We start from the raw sequence: 18539 nt of genomic DNA on the forward strand, positions 1-18539 counted from the left end.
CATCATCAAAGTAAGAAGAGATGCACAGCGTGAGCCTCCAGATGTGATTGCAGATGCACAGTGTGAGCCTCCAGATGTGAGTGCAGATGCACAGTGTGAGCCTCCAGATGTGAGTGCAGATGCACAGCGTGAGCCTCCAGATGTGAGTGCAGATGCACAGCGTGAGCCTCCAGATGTGATTGCAGATGCACAGTGTGAGCCTCCAGATGTGATTGCAGATGCACAGTGTGAGCCTCCAGATGTGAGTGCAGATGCACAGCGTGAGCCTCCAGATGTGAGTGCAGATGCACAGCGTGAGCCTCCAGATGTGAGTGCAGATGCACAGCGTGAGCCTCCAGATGTGAGTGCAGATGCACAGCGTGAGCCTCCAGCCGTGAGTGCAGATGCACAGCGTGAGCCTCCAGATAAGTGTAGATTATCACCATCTGCACTTGGTATCATGAAGAATGTTCAGTGTTTTTTAAAATAAAGCCAATTTAATGTCATAAAGACTAAGAATTGACAGTATATGGGGCTAAATAGATGGCTCAGTGGTTAAGAGCACTGGCTGCTCTTGTAGAGAACCCAGGTTCAATTTCCAGCACCCACATGGCTGCTCACAGAAGTCTGTAATTCCAGTTCCAAGGGAGCTGATACCCTCACCTAGTTTCTGAGAGCACTGTGCCCCCCCCCCAACTGCCCTCTCTCACAGACATACTTAAAAGTGCATAAAATCATTTTTAAAAAGGAATTGACAGTGTTAAAAGAGGCCAGCAAAAATAGCAGAACTATTTTAAAATTTGAAAGACATAATTAAAAAGTAGCACCTGTTCTAGGCTAGAACCTCTACTGAAGGAGAAAAGTGAATGTGGAGAGGATCACTAGATCATATAACAAGTAATCTATCTGTGTGATAGGGACGCGGCTGACGACAGTGAGGCATGTAAGGAGAATTTTTATTTTTCTCACACACACACACACACACACACACACGGTATGCATGGGAGTCAATGTCTACAGATGCCAGAAGGGGTTCTGATCCCTAGGAGCTGAAATTACAGACAGTTGTGAAGTGCCCAACATGGCTGCTGGGAAGCAACTTTAGTACTCTGCAAGAATAGTATGTGCATTTAATGGCTAAGCTGTTTTTCCAGCATGAGTTTTTAAATCTTGAGAGCTATTCTTTTTTGGTTTTTCAAGACAGGGTTTCTCTGTGTAGCCTCGAGTGTCCTGGAACTCGTACTGTAAACCAGGCTGGCCTCAAACTCAGAGTTTCTCCTGCCTCTGTCTCCCAAGTGCTGGAATTAAAGGTGTGCTCTACCACCGTCCGCTAAATAGGTTCTTTTTATTATTTTTAAAATTAGGTTTTCAAGACAGGGTTTCACTCTGTAACCTTGGCTGTCCTGGAACTCATTCTGTAGACCAGGCTGTAGAGAGTTTCACCTTCCTCTGCGTCTTTATTTTATTTTTTTAAACATCATTGTGTTTACAGTTGCACCTTTTTTATAAAAAAAACTTTATTTAACCTTATTTCATGTGCATTGGTATAACGATGACAGATTCTCTGAAACTGGAGTTACAGACAGCTGCGAGCTGCCATGTGGGTGCTGGGAATTGAACCTGGGTCCTCTGGAAGAATAGTCAGTGCTCTTAACCACTGAGCCATCTCGCCAGTCCCCTTCCTCTGCCTCTTAGTGCTACGATTAAAGGTATGCACCACCACAACCCAGCTGAGATCTATTCTTAAGAAATACTGAAGTATTTATGAATAAAGGATTCTAGTGTCTGAAATTACTCTAACCTATACTTCAAGTATAAAAGTAGATGGATAGATAACAAAAAATAGTGTGTGTGAAGCAGGGGTGTACAATATTAATCATAGGCAAATCTAGTTAAAAGATACATAGTATTTAGTAATTTCAATTTTTTAAACTTTTGGACTTGGTAATTATTTTCAAGTAAAATTTAAAATATTTACCAATACAGGGTGAAAGATGGCTCTGTGGCTAAGAGCACATACTATCCTTGCAGACGATCTGAGTTCAGTTCCCAGCACCCATGTCAGGTGGCTCAGAACGCCAGTAACTCCAGCTCCAGAGAGGATCCGATGCCTCTGGCCTCCGCAGGCACCTGCACTCTCATACACAGACATACACTATGAAAATGTCCTTGCTCTAGTAAAAGCAATGAGTAATATAGTTACAATAATTGCTGGCTCCCATGTGGTCTAAGAGAACGGTCACTCCTTGGCAGAGCATGCACATAAAATGAGTCTGGAACACTGTTTCTCTTCAGAGTTAGTTATTAAAGACTAGTGCAAGGTCTTGTTAAAAGATCTCAAGAGACTATTTGAAGTAGTTCCCACTGGCCAACAATAACATAATGTCTTGTTTAATAAGATTAATTGCAAAGTTTGAGAACTCATATTTAAATCCATGGGTTTATAAGGATAATTTTAAACATTAATGTGTATTAATCAGAGATTGCTAAAGAACCAGTTTATTTTTTTTAATTAACCAAGTAAACAGAAAAAAACCATTATCTTGCCTAATCTATAGGCATCCTAAAACTAGGAAACTTCTCTTCTTTGTATTAAGAAGTATCTTTAGTCTCTGGAGAGATGGCTCAGAGGCTAAGAGCATTGACTATTCTTCCAGAGGTCCTAAGTTCAATTCCCAGCAACCACATGGTGTCTCAAAACCATCTGTAATGAGATCTGGCGCCCTCTTCTGGCATGCAGGCATACATAATAATAAATCTTTACTACATAATAATAAATCTTTAAAAAAGAAAAGAAATATCTTTAGAAAATGAACCCAGGTTAAATACATGAGTTGTTAATATAGCTAACCATTGAACATCAGCAATTACTACCATTAAATAAAAAGCAAGAATAAAAATGCCTCATGTTTCTGATAAAAGAACTCTGTCTTTGGTGCTCAGGACCGAGCTGCACTCTAAGAGGTATGTGTTGAACTGCAGCAGGAGTGTACAGTCGGCAAGACCAAGGTTGTAGCGACCTAAGCAGCTTTTGTTCTACGCAGACTCACTTGTGTGGAAAAGAAAAGGGAGAACCTGTACCCACCCCTGAAATAGCTTGAAATGCACATTGAACTTCAGAGAAAATAAGCAACATTAAAAATTTACGCATGGCATACATGGGTGATTTGCTCTCCAGGAGAAGTTTACATAAAACTCAGTCAAATAGCACTTGTAAGATTCAGGATGCTGACAAACTAATTTTTTAGACATTTACTTATTCATTATATGTAGAGGGGGAACAGGGCATGTGTGCCATGCCATGAATGTGGAGGTCAGAAGACACTTTCAGAAGTAGGTTCTTTTCCACCATGTGGGTTCCAGGGATTACACTCCAGTTGTAACACTGGGTAGTAAGCCCTTCTTATGGATGAGGTGTGTGTGTGTGTGTATGTACGTGTATGCATGCATATGTGTATATCACATAATACTAATTCTTAAGATGAGGGGTGTTATATAGTTATATACCACATAATAGGTATTATATAATTTTTGCGAAAGGAATAATTAATTATAGGAGGAAAGTGGAGGTGAAAAAGAGGAAATATAACAGTAATAGTTACAATATTACTAATATTATTGCTATTATAATATTGTTATAAAAATAAAGAGGAAATATAACATTAGTAAAATGATGGTATCAATCAATATTTGAAAGAAGTAATATTAAAGGAGCTAAACTATAGGTAAAATTTATAAAAGTGGCAACTTTTATCTCTTTGCTGTGTAGTAGGAAATGTAAATTTAATATGTAAAGTACTTAGATACTGCTCAGTAAGCAGAGACCCTGGGAGAGTATATCAAGGTTCTCTCTCACATGAGTTCAAGGACTGTGTATGTAGGTGACTTAGTCCACTGTACTAGCTGGGACTGTGAAACCCGCTAGCAGACAGGCTTCTTTCCAGATCTTCAACTGCTTTTTAGGAAAAAGTTACTTTACCTTCTTCCTGCACCATGAGCTGCCACTTGGATTACTTTATGTCAGGGTGCCATGCACTGATAAAAAAAAAAAAAGTTAACAACCCTTCAGGGTTGCCTGGAGGTATAAGAGAGCAGTCAGCTTAACTGAACACAATTTAACCCCACTAAATAAAGGAACTAGAGGAAAATCTAAGTTCAGCATCAAAAATGGTCAGTTAGAAAAATTCTGATGCTCTACAGGTAGTCTTAGAAATGGCATGTGCTTCCAGCATGCAAGAGGACAGGAAACTTACTAGTTCCAGGTCCATCCTGGACCACAGGGCAAGACAGGTCTAGAAATCAAAGTTTGGGGTCAGGACTGTGGCTTAGTTGGTAAATTGTTACCTATTCCTAGCATGTATGAGGCTCTAAGTTCAGTCTCCAGGAAAATACAGACACCTCAACAAATGCAATATTTGTAGAAGAAGCTAACAAGACGTGGTAATTCAGTAAGTAAGTGAATTAAACCATTTAATTGTTATTTTAGAAAATAAAGTAAAGCAAATAAATAAAATGAATAAAAATAATTAAATGAATGAATGAATAAATAAAAGTAAAGTAATAGATCCAGTGAACCTAAAGAACTTGAAAACTAAATTTATATAAATTTAAAATACCTGGACAAGTATAATTTAACCTGTGAGACAAACAAAAACAGAGAACTGCAAGTGTTTTAAAAACCTAGCAGCTGAGCATGGTAGTGCATGCTTTTAATTCTAGCACTTGAGGCAGAGGCAGGAGGGCAGATCTCCATGATGAGTTCAAGGCCAGCCAGGGCTACATGGTGAGACCCTGACTCAAGAAAGGGGGAAGAAAGAAGACTCAAAAAGCATAGTGGTTCATACTTTCCTCACCTTGGAAGAATAAATCAAATAAAGTGGTTACCTAACAAAAGAATGGAATTTAAAAGGCAGGGAAGTAGCCAGGCAGTGGTGGCACATGCCTTGTATCCCAGCACTCAGGGAAGCAGAGGCAGGTGGATCTCTGTGAGTTCAAGGCCAGCTTGGCCTACGTAGTTCTAGAACAGTGAAACCCTGTCTCAACCCTTCCCCCCAAAAATGGCAGGGAAGTAAGTGAATTATTGCTTTGCTTCTGAATGTCTGTCAACAGTTTAACATAGTACAAGAGACCTTAATTTAGAAATGAATCCTAAAGTATTTGTGGATGAGGTGATGGGGCAAGGTATGTCTCAAGTGCTATAGATATATGGTGAATGCAGGTGTGAATATGTAGAAACTGATTGTTAGGAAGCAGAATAGCTCTAGGTTATACTTTTGTGTCATTTGAATTTTACCACACAAAGATATTTTAAATTTTATTCATTACTTATGAGAGAGAGCATGAATATGAAAATGTGTGTGTGTTCATGTCATATGGAGGTCATAGGACGACTTGCTAGAGTTCTCTCCTTCAGCCATGTGGGTCCAGGGATTTACTCAAGCCATCAGGTTTGGTGGCATGTGCCATTAGTGTTAGTAGCTGAGTCATCTTATTGGCCCAACTTCACAAAAATATTCTTAAAATATTTAAACCGCTTTTTTAGTTAGGCACACTCCTGGGAATACTAAAAGTGCTGATGCCAGGGTTTCTGTCCTGCCCAGTTCCTGCAATCGTTAAGTCCCAAAGAAATCACACAGAGGTCTACATTAATTATAAACTGATTGGCCCATTAGCTCAGGCTTCTTATTAACTCTTATATAGCCCATTATTCTTGTCTGTGTTAGCCATGTGGCTCAATACCTTATTCAGCAGGGCAGTCACATCTTGCTTCTTCTGTGATCGGGTCAGGACTACGGAGGAATGGGCTTCCTTCTTCCCAGAATTCTCCTGTTCTCATTGATCCACCTCTACTTCCTGTCTGGTTGTCCCGCCTATACTTCCTGCCTGGCTACTGACCAATCAGAATTTATTTAAAATATAATTGACAGAATACAGACCATTCTCCCATATCAGAGTGCCTATTACAATACTCTTTTTTTTTTTTTTTTGGTTTTTCGAGACAGGGTTTCTCTGTGGTTTTGGAGCCTGTCCTGGAACTAGCTCTTGTAGACCAGGCTGGTCTCGAACTCACAGAGATCCGCCTACCTCTGCCTCCCGAGTGCTGGGATTAAAGGCGTGCGCCACCACCGCCCGGCTTACAATACTCTTTTTAATGGCAAAAAAAATTATTAGATTTTTTTGGAAATAATACCAATCCAGATTCCCACTTCCTCTTCTCCCAGTCCCTCCACACACCCTTCTACCCCAACCCCTCAAATCCTAAGAGAGGGCAAGGCACCTTGCCCTGTGGAAAGTCCAAGCCCCTCCCCACTACATCTAGGCTGAGCAAGATATACATCCAAAGAGAATAGGATCCCAAAAAGCCCGTACATGCAGCAGAGACAAATCCCAGTGCCACTGGCAAAAAATTTTTAAAATATGCAAGCATCACTAGGAGATTGATTAAAAACTCAAATATGTTGATGGTGTGCTTTGAGTTGCAGCTGCTTGGAAAGATTTTCATGTGTATTGGGTTGGAAAAGTTAAGATGAATAATCATATCTTGTAGCTAATTTTTATAATGTGACCAACTAACATTATTTGGTGTTTTGTTTGGTTTGGTTTAGTTGGTTTGATTTTGCAGTGCTGGGTATCAAACCTAGACCTTCACACATGTTAGGGAAGTACTTCATTCCTGAACTACGTCCCTAGTCATGAGTATTGCTTTTAAACCTCTGTGTATGCTTATCTATGTACATAAAACATTTCTGTGTGAAATATTACAAGGAGTCAGAATCTGGAATGGTATTACACTAGAGTGCTCATGAAGCTATACTGAAGTATAGAGCTAGAAGCTGCAGAAGTAGCCCTGGATTATTTTTTTAAAAATTATATATATGGGTGTTTTGTCTGCATGCGTGTTTGTGTATTGCATGTATGAACACTACTTGTGCACTTGGTGCCCAAAGAAGCCAGAGGTAGCGTTGGATCCCCTTGGGCTGGAGTTCCAGACTGGAGCTACAGGTTGTGAGCCTCCGTTTGGGTGCTGGGAATTAAGCACAAGTCCTCTGGAAAAGTAGCCAGTGCTCTAACGAACGAGCCACCCCTCCAGACCCTTATTAATTTTTAGTAGTCTGTTGTTTTCACACCTGAACTTCAAGTATAATATAGACTAACTACTTTTCATGGAACCTGTTTTTAGTAAAATTACAAATGGATCTTCACTGCTAGATCCTTTAGAAGTAGTTTAGATATTTTCTGTTCAAACTGGAAGTTGAAAATGCTTGTTTACTTTTCTAATGTCTTGATGTCTGGGGCATAATTCCCTTTGACTTTCTACCACCATCTTAGACTGCTTTATTCCAAGTTTGTTTATAGACATTTATGTTCTTTTCCTTGATTCATGTATGGTCTTCTCAAATATTTCACTTATGGACCCTTTTCTCTTAACAGTCTACCAGATGAGTTCAGCACACGTCATCATTTTAAACTGCCATTTACATACTAAGAACCTCCAAACACATCTTTCAATCCCAGACTTTTCTCTAAAACTTCAAAAACTTAGTTTAGTTGCGGCTGGATATTGCCACTTCTATTCCCTCTGTGAAACCTCAGAAATCAACACACACAAATGAAACTTACTTGCCTCATTTGTACCACTATGGTTTTTCCTTTCTTAACGACGACATCACTCAGCTGTACTTGAAAGCCACCCTAACTACCGTTTCTTCCTTTTCCTTCCATTTAAGTTTATCTTACCACTATTTCTGAACACCTTCTATGTGTTAGGCGTTGTTTAAGCACTGTAAGTAGAGCTGGTTAAGAAAAGAGGTAATAATATAATAGTTCCAATATTTCCAGTCAGTTTTTACATTCAAACCATTTGCAAATCTCTACCTAAAAGCTGGAGGTCTTTTATACGTCCTTCCTGCTGTATGGAATCAGGATTTATCAGTTAAAATTTATTATTTTTCATGAAAAAGTAGAAAAAAATTTTTTAGGTAGAACGTTTTATATGCAATGTTTTAGTATTGCTATGAACTCTAATTTTGATTCTTCAAGAAGCTACAGCTTTATAAAGCAGCTTGTGTTAAAAAATCTTATGTAGAACAAAGTGCTGTGAAAAATTTTTCAGATAAAAGCATTTTGTTTGAACTTACATGTTTTAATTAGAGTAGGACAAATCTTCTAAAACCTTTTGTATTTTTCACTAGTACTATTTCCTGTGTTCATCAGCTATGTATTGATTTTTCAGAATATTTATTTTCCACATGGTGAATGTGCCTGAATTATTGCTTGATCAAAGTGCCTCAAGGAATGATGCAAAAATTGTCAGTAAGTATCGTAACAAAGATTTTGGAGTTGCTGAAGACTGATGAAAATAACCCAAATTTTATTCTTTAATTTACATGAGGTCCTTATTAAACTTAACATTATCAATCTTCAACCAATCAAAATCCAGAACGCATTATTTAATGAAGAATTAGTTTAACTGCCCATAGATGTTTGTGTGTGAAAGTCCCACATCATCGTTATCCCTCAGAGGTGCCGTCCATGTGACAGATACACTTGAGGGTTACAAAATTAGAAGATAACCGAGCCTGGCAATTTCACACCTTAAATAAACTTGGAGTAACAGTGTCATATATGTAGCATTTCAGATGCATTTTATTCCCCAAAATATTGTGTTTTGTATCAGTTCTGCTCAAAGTAGCTGTCCAATAAACACTGCTGTTGATACCAAGTCCACCAATCCCCAAGATAAGGGACCTGTGCCAGAATGTCTTTGAATGTACTGCTTTTTTTGTCACTAGGGAAAATGCTGTGAAGAAATGTCAGCTGATAAAAACAGTATCTACTTAGTGGTGTAATTGTGTAATTAATTTATTTCCATTTTTGGTGCAGTATCCTATTTTCTAATGAATAGTATCATCAGTAGACTGGCTCAGGGTATGAATTACTGCAGTTTGAGTAGCAGTTTTATAGCATGCCCAGATATGTATGATACTACTGCAGGAGTACATGTCCTGATTGTTTGGATACAGGGGTGTGATATAAATTTGCTTAATTTTTTAGTTGTTTGTCCCCTTATCCTGAATGTACCTTTTCTGTTTGTTTTGTTTTTTATAGATAGGGTCTCCTTGCTGGCTTTGAATTTGCAATGTAGACCAGGCTGGCCCTGAACTCATAGACATCTACCTGCCTCTGCCTCCCAATACTGGGATTAAAGGTGTGTGCCACCACTCCTGGCCTGTTTCCTAGTCTTACTCAATGTTAGCTTAAGTGCAAAAATCATTTCTCCCTGTTCAAAATCCTACCTAATAGTAGTACTTACTACATATAATTTTCTTGTTGTCATGCTAAGAATTCGGTCATACCCAGCCAGACCTTGCTCATGAATTATAATTTTAGTAATGGGGAAATGTGTCACATAGTGCCCGCCCCCCATTCTCTCCAAGACTCACTAGTTATCTAAGTAGAGATTTTGTTAAATGAGCCTTTTCATTTAAGGAGTTCCCAGTGAACACATTTTGAAATGCCTGTCATTGTTAAAAGACACTTTTCCATGTCTTCCTCTGCTGGTAATCTGGCCTTTTTACAGTAGCTATTGTAGAGATCTCTCATCTCTCTATTTCAGCTTACCCAGAGACATGCTCTGTCCTCGTGAATGCTTTTAGAGTCTTCTGCAAGATAATGAGCCCTTTGAACGGAGACCAATGCATTGTTTTCCCCAGTGTTTACTGGGTGCATTGGTGTCATGAACTACACAAAATGTCCTGTATTTTGAATCATTTCTCAGTATTAAAATAGTACATTTTAATATTCTGCCAAAAATATTGCCATAATTTATGAGACTATTTTCTTCAGTTTTTTCATTTTAGTGGCTATGAAAAATATTGGTGTATACCTGTGGGTTAATAGCAGTTAATCAAGAGTTCAAAATAAGCCAATATTTGTCAGAATTTACCAGAATTTTATATGAAATGGGCTATGTGACATTAACATCTTAACACAGTAGAAGCATGATCATAGGAAATCTCAAAGCAGAGTTAGAAATATAAGAGCCGTAGAAAGTTCTTGATGGGATTTTCAGAGTGTCCAGATATTAATTAGATCAACATATTTGATCATTAGCATTCAAACTTGATACACATCATATTTTTTAGAATAAAGGCATTTGGGATTTGGAGAATGACTCAGCAATTAAGAGTGCTGGCTGTCTTCCGGAGGACCTAAACTTGTTTCCTAGCACCCAAATGGAGGCTCAAAACCCTCTCTAGCTCCAATTCCAGGTTATCCAATGTCACTTTCTGGTCTCCTTGGGCACGCCCAGGTGCACACACGTGCTTCACAGATATATATATATGCAATGTCACAGCAGACACATAAAATAACATTTAAAAATTTAAAGAAAAGCATTTTCTTACTGCTATACTAGAGTAAAAGATTTTCTAACATGTGAAGTTTAAATGTAAATAGTATTTTTGTTCCTTTCCAAGTAGCATGTTGTAATAACTTCAGATATTGAAGACATAGAAAGAGTTAGACCTCTTGTAGAAGATGAAATCCGTGAGGCAGTGGTGGTGCACGCCTTTAATCTCAGAACTTGGGAGGCAGAGGCAGGTGGATCTCTGTGAGTTTGAGGCCAGCCTTTTTGGTTTTTCAAGACAGGATTTCTCTGTGTAGCCCTTGCTATCCTGGACCTTACTCTGTAGACCAGGCTGGTACCTCCTGAGTGCTGGAATTAAAGGAGTGCACCACCACTGCCCAGTGGTGAAATAATTGTTAATGGAAACTACGAAGTTTTTTTGTTTGGTTTTGGTTTTTCGAGACAGGGTTTCTCTGTAACTCTGGATCCTGTCCTTGAACTAGCTCTTGTAGACCAGCCTGGCCTTGAACTCACAGAGATTTGCCTGCCTCTGTCTCCCAAATGCTGAGATTAAAGACATTTGCACCACCACTGCCCAGCAGTGGAATAATTATAATGGAAATATATACAAAGTTTTAAGACAACAAAGAGGGGTGAATGCCTAAATTACCTAATGTTCCAAAAATTTCATTCTTTAGTACTAGATGAATAACATGTTAGTAGTTACCAATTACATAATGAAACCCCATTTCAAAAAAAGAAAAAACGGCATGTTTTCGGGCTTGTGAAACGGTTCAGCAGTAAAGACTGTGACAGCCTGAGTTCAGTCTCTAAAGCCCACAAGGTTTCGGAAGGAGCGAGCTAATTCTCTCAAGTTGTCCTCAGACCTCCAGAAGCATGCTACAGCGTGTTCATGTGTGCCCCTCCAGAAGCATGCTACAGCGTGTTCATCTGTGCCCCTCCAGAAGCATGCTACAGCGTGTTCATGTGTGCCCCTCCAGAAGCATGCTACAGCGTGTTTACGTGTGCCCCTCCAGAAGCATGCTACAGCGTGTTTACGTGTGCCCCTCCAGAAGCATGCTGCAGCGTGTTCATCTGTGCCCCTCCAGAAGCATGCTACAGCGTGTTCATCTGTGCCCCTCCAGAAGCATGCTACAGCGTGTTCATCTGTGCCCCTCCAGAAGCATGCTGCAGCGTGTTCATCTGTGCCCCTCCAGAAGCATGCTGCAGCGTGTTCATCTGTGCCCCTCCAGAAGCATGCTGCAGCGTGTTCATCTGTGCCCCTCCAGAAGCATGCTGCAGCGTGTTCATGTGTGCCCCTCCAGAAGCATGCTGCAGCGTGTTCATCTGTGCCCCTCCAGAAGCATGCTACAGCGTGTTCATCTGCCCCTCCAGAAGCATGCTGCAGCGTGTTCATGTGTGCCCCTCCAGAAGCATGCTGCAGCGTGTTCATCTGTGCCCCTCCAGAAGCATGCTACAGCGTGTTCATGTGTGCCCCTCCAGAAGCATGCTGCAGCGTGTTTACGTGTGCCCCTCCAGAAGCATGCTGCAGCGTGTTTACGTGTGCCCCTCCAGAAGCATGCTACAGCGTGTTCATCTGTGCCCCTCCAGAAGCATGCTGCAGCGTATTCATGTGTGCCCCTCCAGAAGCATGCTGCAGCGTGTTCATCTGTGCCCCTCCAGAAGCATGCTGCAGCGCTTTCATGTGTGCCCCTCCAAAAACGTGTTGCAACGTGTTTATGTGTGCCCTTCCGGTAATTTAATTGCTTATTCCAAAAGAGAAACTTAAAAAACATGTTTTATATCTTTAATTTGCTTATCATACATAAATGAGAAATTCCAGGCATAGCTTCACTGTGCTCTGGATAGCTACAAATTAGTACAGTGTAAGTCCTTAAAGTGAGTCTGTCACATAATTGTAGTGGTGAACTATTACTGAATATTTAAAATTAAAACTCTAAATAAGCACACCTTTGAGCAGAACCCTTAAAAAGGCCATTAACTTAAAAATATTGATTATATCTACATGCATTTAAATAAGCTCAGGTTAATCAATTTCATCTCATACAAAGAAAATGGCTTTCTAGTCATGGTAAAAGGACCTCCATGTAATGTAATGTATGTATTCATAATGGAATATCTGACCCTGGGTGATTTTTGTCAGTTTCCTTTAGTGACATCAAAATTTTTGTAATGATACTTGTTTTACTTTCAGTTAAAAAAACCCACCATTTTTACAGAATCAGTTTCTATGTTACATTTTTGACAGAAAGGAGTTGGGTGATGACTAATTCAGAAATATGCAGAGTGCTACAGTCCTTGGTTGTATTTACGATAGGAACAGATGCTGTACTTGATCTTCACCATAAACCCAGGAAGCAGTTTATTCCTAATGTAGATTTTGCTTTTAAGCATAGTTTTCTCAGCTGTTGATCATGTCTTTTTCCTTCTGTTTCATCCTGAAACACACAATGGTAATTTCCTTAGCAGAACCTGTTATTGCAGGAAGAAAGCAAGTTACATCTGATAAGCATATTTCCAAATACACATGACTTATTTTCTCATAATAGTAATCAAACACTTAATATTCATTTTGGAGAATTGAAGTTTAGAAATTTAAAATTTAAAAGCAACTACATGAAGCGATGTTGTTGGGTTTCTGGGGTGCTTGTGTAGAATACACGAAGCTTGAGTTGAATTCTTAGCACTGTATAAAGCAGGTGTGGTGTATACCTGCAATCCCAGCATTCAAGAGGAGGATACAGGAGGAAAAATAGGAGGCTAGCCTGGAATACACAGCATTATTAGGGAGAGAGAGAAAGAGAAACGGAAAGACCTACTTTCTGTTTCTAAGCTATAGTTCTCAGGGGATGTGAAAGATACCAAGATTTGTTTTCTAAAATGTAGCTTATGTTTTTCTATTGCTTGATTCCTTGTCAAGGTAGCATAAACAAACATAAACATATATGACTCTTCATATATGATTTTAGTTAATGCAGAACAAAGGAACCACTTAAAATAGACATAGAACAGGTCTGCTTCTGTTGTGAGACACTGTTTCCTAGGAGGTGCCAGAGAGTCTCAAACTCAGCCAGATTGCAGGGAGTAGTCTCAGCTAGAAGACACAAATTAGAGATATTCCCAGGTTCTGCTATCAGCTCTCTCTCTTAGGGGAAAATGTTTATTCAGCAAATGGTTTTTTCCTTTATCAATATGAAAAGAAATCCAGAGATTTGAGGAAAATCATCTGGGTATATAGCATGATTAATAAAAACCCAGAGACAGATATTGGTGTTCAACCTGAAGACCAAAAAAGCAAAGGAGCCAGCTACTGGCCGGACTGAGATAGAGGTCAGGGCCAGTGCTAGGATTATAGATGTGCTTATAACTCATTTATTCATTCATTCATTCATTCATTCATTCATTCATTCTCTCATCCCTATCCTTCCCTCCCTCTTTTCCCGTCTTTATTTTCTTCCTGATTTTTTTTTAGAGAAATCTTGCCTTGTAGCCCAGGCTAACCTTTAACTTGTCAAGAATCAACAACAATAATAATCATTATTATTATATTTAATTATGTAATTAGTTATGTATTGTTATAATTAATTATGTAATAATTAACAATTATTATTAATAATAAGCAATAATCCTCTGCCTTAATTCCCTGAGTGCTAAAATTGAATGTGTAGACAACCACAACTTGTTTGGGATTATTTATGGGAAAAAAGATAGTTAAAACACACAGAACTAGTCAAGCATGTTATAATCTTAAGTATAGAACAAGAAAACATAAAGATTAAGATTAAAATTTTCATGAAAATTTCTAGAATGATAGCAATGATTTGGCATGTATCAGAGCAAAATATTGGAGTTTTTGTGAAAAATGTTATCAAGAACTTGTATTTTAGAGCTAGAGAGATGGCTCAGTGGTTAAGACTGTGCACTGTTCTTCCAAAGGACCAAAGTTCAGTTTCTAGCATCCACAACAGGCAGCTCTCAACTGCCTGTCGGATCCAATACCTCTGGCACCTGGAGGCACCCGCACATACCCACATGCAGACACACATATACATGTAATTTAAAGTAAATATTAATAAAGATGTGGTATGTCAGTTGTGATGATTGGCAGTCCTAGCTCTTGGGAGGCTGAGCAGCAGAGGGTCAGACAGTTTAAGGCCAATCTGGGTTTCATAGTGAGACTGTCTCAACAAAACAAGGCGTCCTCACTAATGGACTTAAACTGAACTGTTTACTTCATCATACTGTCAGTGATGAGAAGACATCTTCTACTGATGAACAAGGGATAAAGACAAAACCGCAGGAATGTCTCAGGCTAGATGTGCAGAAAATTGTAAGTTTATCGGCTTTCTGGAATGACAGAATAAGTCAGTAATTTAGAAGGACAGACCTGAAGTTTAGAAATTTACTCTAGTTTTTCTGATTTCACTAAATGGAAATAAAATCAAATGTAATGCTTTAAAATAAGTTATGAAAATTATTCAAGTTATAAATGTTCTCTTAGAGCCAGGCAGTGGTGGCGCAGGCCTTTAATCCCAGCACTCAGGAGGCAGAGACAGGCAGATCTTTTGTGAGTTTGAGGCCAGACTGGTGTATAAGAGCTAGTTCCAGGACAGGCTCCAGAGCTACAGAGAAACCCTGTCTCTGGGGAAAAAAAAGTTCTCTTAGACACTAACATTAGTTTGGAATTTTGTTCTCTTAATTTACCCATCTCTGTGTTCTTCATCATAAACTATTTTGCTTTTATTAAAAGGACAACAAGTATTTTAAAGTGAATGAAACACCTCAATTACTGAAGTATAGCTTAGGACATTTAAAAAGAAGATTTATTTATTTTATTTTATGTCTGTGTGCCCGAGTGCGTGTATGTGCACCATGTAACACGGTGGCCAGTAAGGGTCATCTGATACACTGGAACTAGAGTTTTAAGCATTTGTAAACCACCCAATGTTGGGGTTGGGAACCTAAGTCAGGTCCTCTGCAAGGATCAGTAAGTGTTGTTACTGTAAGCTGTCTTCTGCAGCCCCAAGCTTAGGACTTTTTTAATATATGAGGTCATTTCCAGAAGGCTTACAAACACCATACCAAATGTAAAGATTTTTTTCTTGGAAGTATACCTAATGTCAATAAAATCCTAATAGATAAATATTTATGATGAGAAGACTATGAAAGGCAGCATTGGGAGGCATAGGACGAGTTGGGGTGAGATGGGAGAAAGAAGCAGATTCACAGACTTGGTGATGGAGGGTTTGACATTGGGAATAACTCAAACTTGTCTCTTCCCTGCCCCTTTTGAGAGCAGCTATATTAACCACACAGCTCTCTCAGACTATCTAGATATAAACTCTGCTTCCTTATTACCTATGCTCAGATTCCACATCTCTCAAGGAGGTGCTGGGGAAGGTGAGTTAGTCAGTACAGGAATACGCGTTCAGAAAACTAACTCACAGAATGTCACAGCCATACTTTATGTGATATGGTAGCATTACAATATTTTAATTATAATTACTATTACAAGGTCAAAATTATAATTCACCTACCCAATCACTAGTCAAGGTCTGACTTTCTTACATAGTCATGATGAGTTATTCATCAATTTTATGTGATATTTAGGTATTTATACCCACATTCCTTGCTTTTTAGATGTATTATAGCTGTATCAGTTTTGGAAAATTCATAGTTAAATGATACGGATGTCAGCATGTAACTAAGTACTAATTTAGTAATGTCTACTTGATATAATCACATATATTACAAAATGAGCAGTGACTGAACTCTGATCATGTTCAAATCTGACACATTCTATTCTCGACTCTTGGTTGTACGGCTGCTGAGCCTACTTTAAGTAACTTAAAATCTATAATGAAGGACTGGGCTAACAGGCTAGTGCGTAAGTACTTCCTTTGCAGTTATGAGAACATGAGTTTGATTTCCAGCACTCACTTAAAAAAAAACCTCCAGCCTGTACAGGTAGGTACATGTATGTGTGCAATCTTTAATCTCAGTGTTGGAGAAACAGAGGATCCTGGGGAGGGGGCTGTTGGCTGACCAGTCCAGTCGAGTCAGCTCCAGGTTCAATAAGAGACCTTATCTCAAGAAATAAGGTGGACGGGCTGGAAAGAAGGCCTAGCTGTTAAGAACACTGGCTCTTTTTCCAGAGGACTCAGTTTGATTGCCAGCACCCATAGGGCTGCTTACAGCCATCTATGATGCCAGTTCCAGGGTATCTGATGCCCTCTCTGTCTTCTGTAGCACTACATGCACACCATACACAAACATTCTTGCAGGCAAAACACCCATCATTTAAAATAAACAAATACACATTTTAAAATATATGAGTATTTTGTCTGCATGTATGTCTTTGTGCCACCTGCATGCCTTGGAGGCTAGGTGAAGGCATCAGTCCACTGGAATTGGAGTTACAGAAAATTACAAACCACCATGTGGGTGCTGGAAATCAAACCTGGTTACTCTGGAAGAGCAAGCTAGTGTTCTTAACCATTGAGCCATCTCTTCAGATACCCCTTCCCCCACCAATTTTTTAATTAAAAAAATAGGTGTTGAGCATTATAGACACTTTGATGTTGATCACTGACATATAGACCTACAGACGAAACAGTCCTTATTGGAAGACTACACATTTTTAAGGTGTATTCTCATGGATACCATAGCTTACAATATAGATTTGCATGTTACCTGGGTCTTTGAATTTTCTCAGAATCTGTTTTACTGCATCTTCATGATTGCAGTTAAACAAGTATTTTATCTCAAATTCGAAATTGCTCTGCTTCCCTACAGACAGTGATTTAAGTGTTGAAGAAAATTTGTTGAAAGAGATTTTACAAGAGGGTTTTAGTTGGAATTGAGCAGGAAATAACGTTAACATTAATGTGGGTTTTTTTTCCCCAATTGAAAACAACTTTCTCATGCGTGAGGTGAATGTTGAACTTTGAGAATAAATTACTAGCATTTATTTTGTTCCTTAATTCTCTGTGTGTAGTATTAAAATAATTTACATGCTTATTTTTGCCCGAAATTTCCTTTTTAAAATTACTTTGAGCCAGGTAGTGGTGGTGCATACCTTTAATCCCTGCACTCGGAAGGCAGAGGCAGGCACACGGATCTCTGTGAGTTCGAGGCAAGCCTGGTCTACAAGAGCTAGTTCTAGGACAGGCTCCAAAGCTACAGAAAAAGCCCCGTCTTGAAAAACAAAACATGCATGGTGATAGATATGGGTCTATTTTCATTCTTCTACATGTTGATATCCAGTTATGCCAGCACCATTTGTGAAATATGCTTTCTTTTTCCATTTGATATTTTTTGCTTCTTTGTCAAAAATCAGTTGATCGAAGATGTGTGGATTGATATCCGGGTCTTCTATTCGGTCCCATTGGTCCTCCTGCCTGTTCTTATGCCAATACCAGGCTGTTTTCAATACTGTAACTCTGTAGTAGAGTTTGAAGTCAGGGATTGTGATGCCTCCAGAAGTTCCTTTATTGTACAGGATTGTTTTGGCTTTCCTAGGTTTTTTGCTTTTCCATATGAAGTTGAGTACCATTTTTTCAAGGTCTGTGAAAAATTTTGCTGGGATTTAGATGGGCATTGCATTGAATTTGTAGATTGCTTTTGGTAAGATTGTCATTTTTCCTTTGTTAATTCTGCCTACTTAAGAGCTTGGGAAATCTTTCCACTTTCTGGTGTCTTCTTCAATTTCTTTCTTCAAAGATTTAACATTCTTGTCATACAAGTCTTCCACTTGTTCGGTTAGAGTTACTCTGAGATATTTTATGCTATTTGTGGCTATTGTGAAGGGTGTTGATTCTCTGATTTCTTCCCCAGTCTTTTTATCATCTGTGTACAGAAGGGCTACTGATTTCTTTTTTTACTTAATCTTGTATCCTGCTACATTACTGAAAGTGTTTATGAGTTATAGAAGTTCCTTGGTAGAAGTTTTGGAATCACTTATGTAAACTATCATATCATCAGCAAACAGTGAAAGTTTGACTTCTCCTTTTCTGACTTGTATCCCCTTGATCTTCTCCTGGTCTGTCTGTATGTATGTATGTATGTATTTATTTATTTATTTTGGGTTTTTTTTTTTGAGACAGGGTTTCTCTGTGGTTTTGGAGCCTGTCCTGGAACTAGCTCTTGTAGACCAGACTGGTCTCGAACTCACAGAGACCTGCCTGCCTCT

At 38.9% G+C, this 18539-nt stretch overlaps 1 protein-coding gene across 5 annotated transcripts in view; it reads left to right on the top strand.

The window, feature by feature from the left end:
- Positions 1 to 18539, top strand: part of Ankrd12 (ankyrin repeat domain 12) — a 109480-nt gene that overhangs the window by 55977 nt on the left and 34964 nt on the right. Inside the window, exon 2 of one of the 5 annotated variants that reach the window (XM_075951133.1) lies at positions 8213 to 8292. The exons of the other annotated variants lie outside the window; for them this stretch is intronic. Coding sequence (XP_075807248.1) covers positions 8229 to 8292 — 64 coding nt within the window. The 5' untranslated portion in view covers positions 8213 to 8228. The remainder of the gene's footprint in view (positions 1 to 8212; positions 8293 to 18539) is intronic. 5 annotated transcript variants of the gene reach the window in all.

The sequence above is a fragment of the Microtus pennsylvanicus genome, chromosome 17, assembly GCF_037038515.1.
Source record: "Microtus pennsylvanicus isolate mMicPen1 chromosome 17, mMicPen1.hap1, whole genome shotgun sequence".
Lineage (NCBI taxonomy): Eukaryota > Metazoa > Chordata > Mammalia > Rodentia > Cricetidae > Microtus > Microtus pennsylvanicus.